This window comes from Salmo trutta, chromosome 12 (genome assembly GCF_901001165.1).
Source record: "Salmo trutta chromosome 12, fSalTru1.1, whole genome shotgun sequence".
Taxonomy (NCBI): domain Eukaryota; kingdom Metazoa; phylum Chordata; class Actinopteri; order Salmoniformes; family Salmonidae; genus Salmo; species Salmo trutta.
This window is the reverse complement of record NC_042968.1, coordinates 39658103-39659904: the sequence shown is the minus strand read 5'-3', so window position 1 is coordinate 39659904 and position 1802 is coordinate 39658103. Positions and strand designations below refer to the sequence as shown.

Below are 1802 nucleotides of genomic sequence, written 5' to 3'. Positions count from 1 at the left end.
TCCTGGGTGGTCCTTGTGTAAGGCGATTGGGGCAGTAGGAATGCAGTGTTATGGATTAGAGTTTCCCTGCCTGCTTCTATGCCCAGCCGGTCCAGACCAGTCTCTCTCTCCTCCACAGTGAAGACATTGTTACCCTGATCAAACACTGTCATCACAAAGCATGGAGAAGGAGATGAGGGGGGGGGGGGGGGGGTCACAGCATAGCCTGCCAGCTAACACTAATACCACCTGACTGCCAATGCAACCCTGCTTAACAGATTTGGAGTGGGGGAATACAGGGTGCTGTGGGGCGTTGATGGGAGTGGGGTAATACAGGGTGCTGTGGGGCGTTGATGGGAGTGGGGGAATACAGGGTGCTGTGGGGCGTTGATGGGAGTGGGGTAATACAGGGTGCTGATGGGGCGTTGATGGAGTGGGGGAATACAGGGTGCTGTGGGCGTTGATGGGAGTGGGGGAATACAGGGTGCTGTGGTGGCGTTGATGTGGAGTGGGGGGAATACAGGGTGCTGTGGGGCGTTTGATGGGAGTGGGGGTATACAGGGGGTGCTGTGGGGTTGCTTGGGCGTTGATGGGAGTGGGGGAATACGGGTGCTGTGGGGCGTTGATGGAGGTGGGTGGTAATACAGGGTGCTGTGGGCGTTGATGGGAAGTGGGGTATACAGGGTGCTGTGGGGCGTTGATGGGAGTGGGGGATGAATACAGGGTGCTGTGGGGCGTTGATGGGAGTGGGGAATACAGGGTGCTGTGGGGCGTGATGGGAGTGGGGGAATACAGGGTGCTGTGGGGCGTGATGGAGTGGGGGTATACAGGGTGCTGTGGGGGCGTTGATGGGAGTGGGGGAATACAGGGTGCTGTGGGACGTTCGTTGAAGGGAGTGGGGAATTACAGGGTGCTGTGGGGCGTTGATGGGAGTGGGGTAATACAGGGTGCTGTGGGGCGTTGATGGGAGTGGGGGAATACAGGGTGCTGTGGGGCGTTGATGGGAGTGGGGGAATACAGGGTGCTGTGGGGCGTTGAAGGGAGTGGGGGAATACAGGGTGCTGTGGGGCGTTGATGGGAGTGGGGGAATACAGGGTGCTGTGGGGCGTGATGGGTAGTGGGGTAGGTAATACAGGGTGCTGTGGGGCGTTGATGGGAGTGGGGGAATACAGGGTGCTGTGGGGCGTTGATGGGAGTGGGGTAATACAGGGTGCTGTGGGGCGTTGATGGGAGTGGGGGAATACAGGGTGCTGTGGGCGTTGGATGGGAGTGGGGTAATACAGGGTGCTGTGGGGCGTTGATGGGAGTGGGGGAATACAGGGTGCTGTGGGGCGTTGATGGGAGTGGGGGAATACAGGGTGCTGTGGGGCGTTGATGGGAGTGGGGTAATACAGGGTGCTGTGGGGCGTTGATGGGAGTGGGGGAATACAGGGTGCTGTGGGGCGTTGATGGGAGTGGGGGAATACAGGGTGCTGTGGGGCGTTGAGGGTTGATGGGAGTGGGCATTGAAGAGAGAGGGAGGTAGGAGGGATAGAAGGTTCTTTGAGGGTCTGGACTTTTTCTGTGGTGAGCTTCACCCAATAGTGAGGCACCCTTACTTCTTATCCATGGAATGCTGAGGATGATGTATGTGTGTGTGTGTTGGGGGGGACGGGGGACGATGTAAGTCATTTCACAACATAGGACTGGTTCTGTGTTGGGATTCCACTAAGTGATTCAACTGCATAGTCATCGCATACTGGTGTCATAGAAGTTCACAGGACTGCAAACACTGCTTTCCTTAGTCAGAGCAGAGGTGTGTGTGTTTGTGCATGTGTGTGAGT

The 1802-nt window shown here is 57.4% G+C and overlaps 1 protein-coding gene across 1 annotated transcript in view; it reads right to left on the bottom strand.

Annotated features, from left to right (window-relative positions):
* Positions 1 to 1485, bottom strand: part of LOC115202537 (proline-rich extensin-like protein EPR1) — a 3019-nt gene extending 1534 nt beyond the window's left edge. The window contains exons 1-2 of the mRNA XM_029766661.1: positions 961 to 1485; positions 234 to 813 (exon numbers count right to left, since the gene is read on the bottom strand). Of these exons, the coding sequence (XP_029622521.1) occupies positions 234 to 813; positions 961 to 1485 (1105 nt within the window). The remainder of the gene's footprint in view (positions 1 to 233; positions 814 to 960) is intronic.
* Between the last annotated feature and the right edge of the window lie 317 nt (positions 1486 to 1802).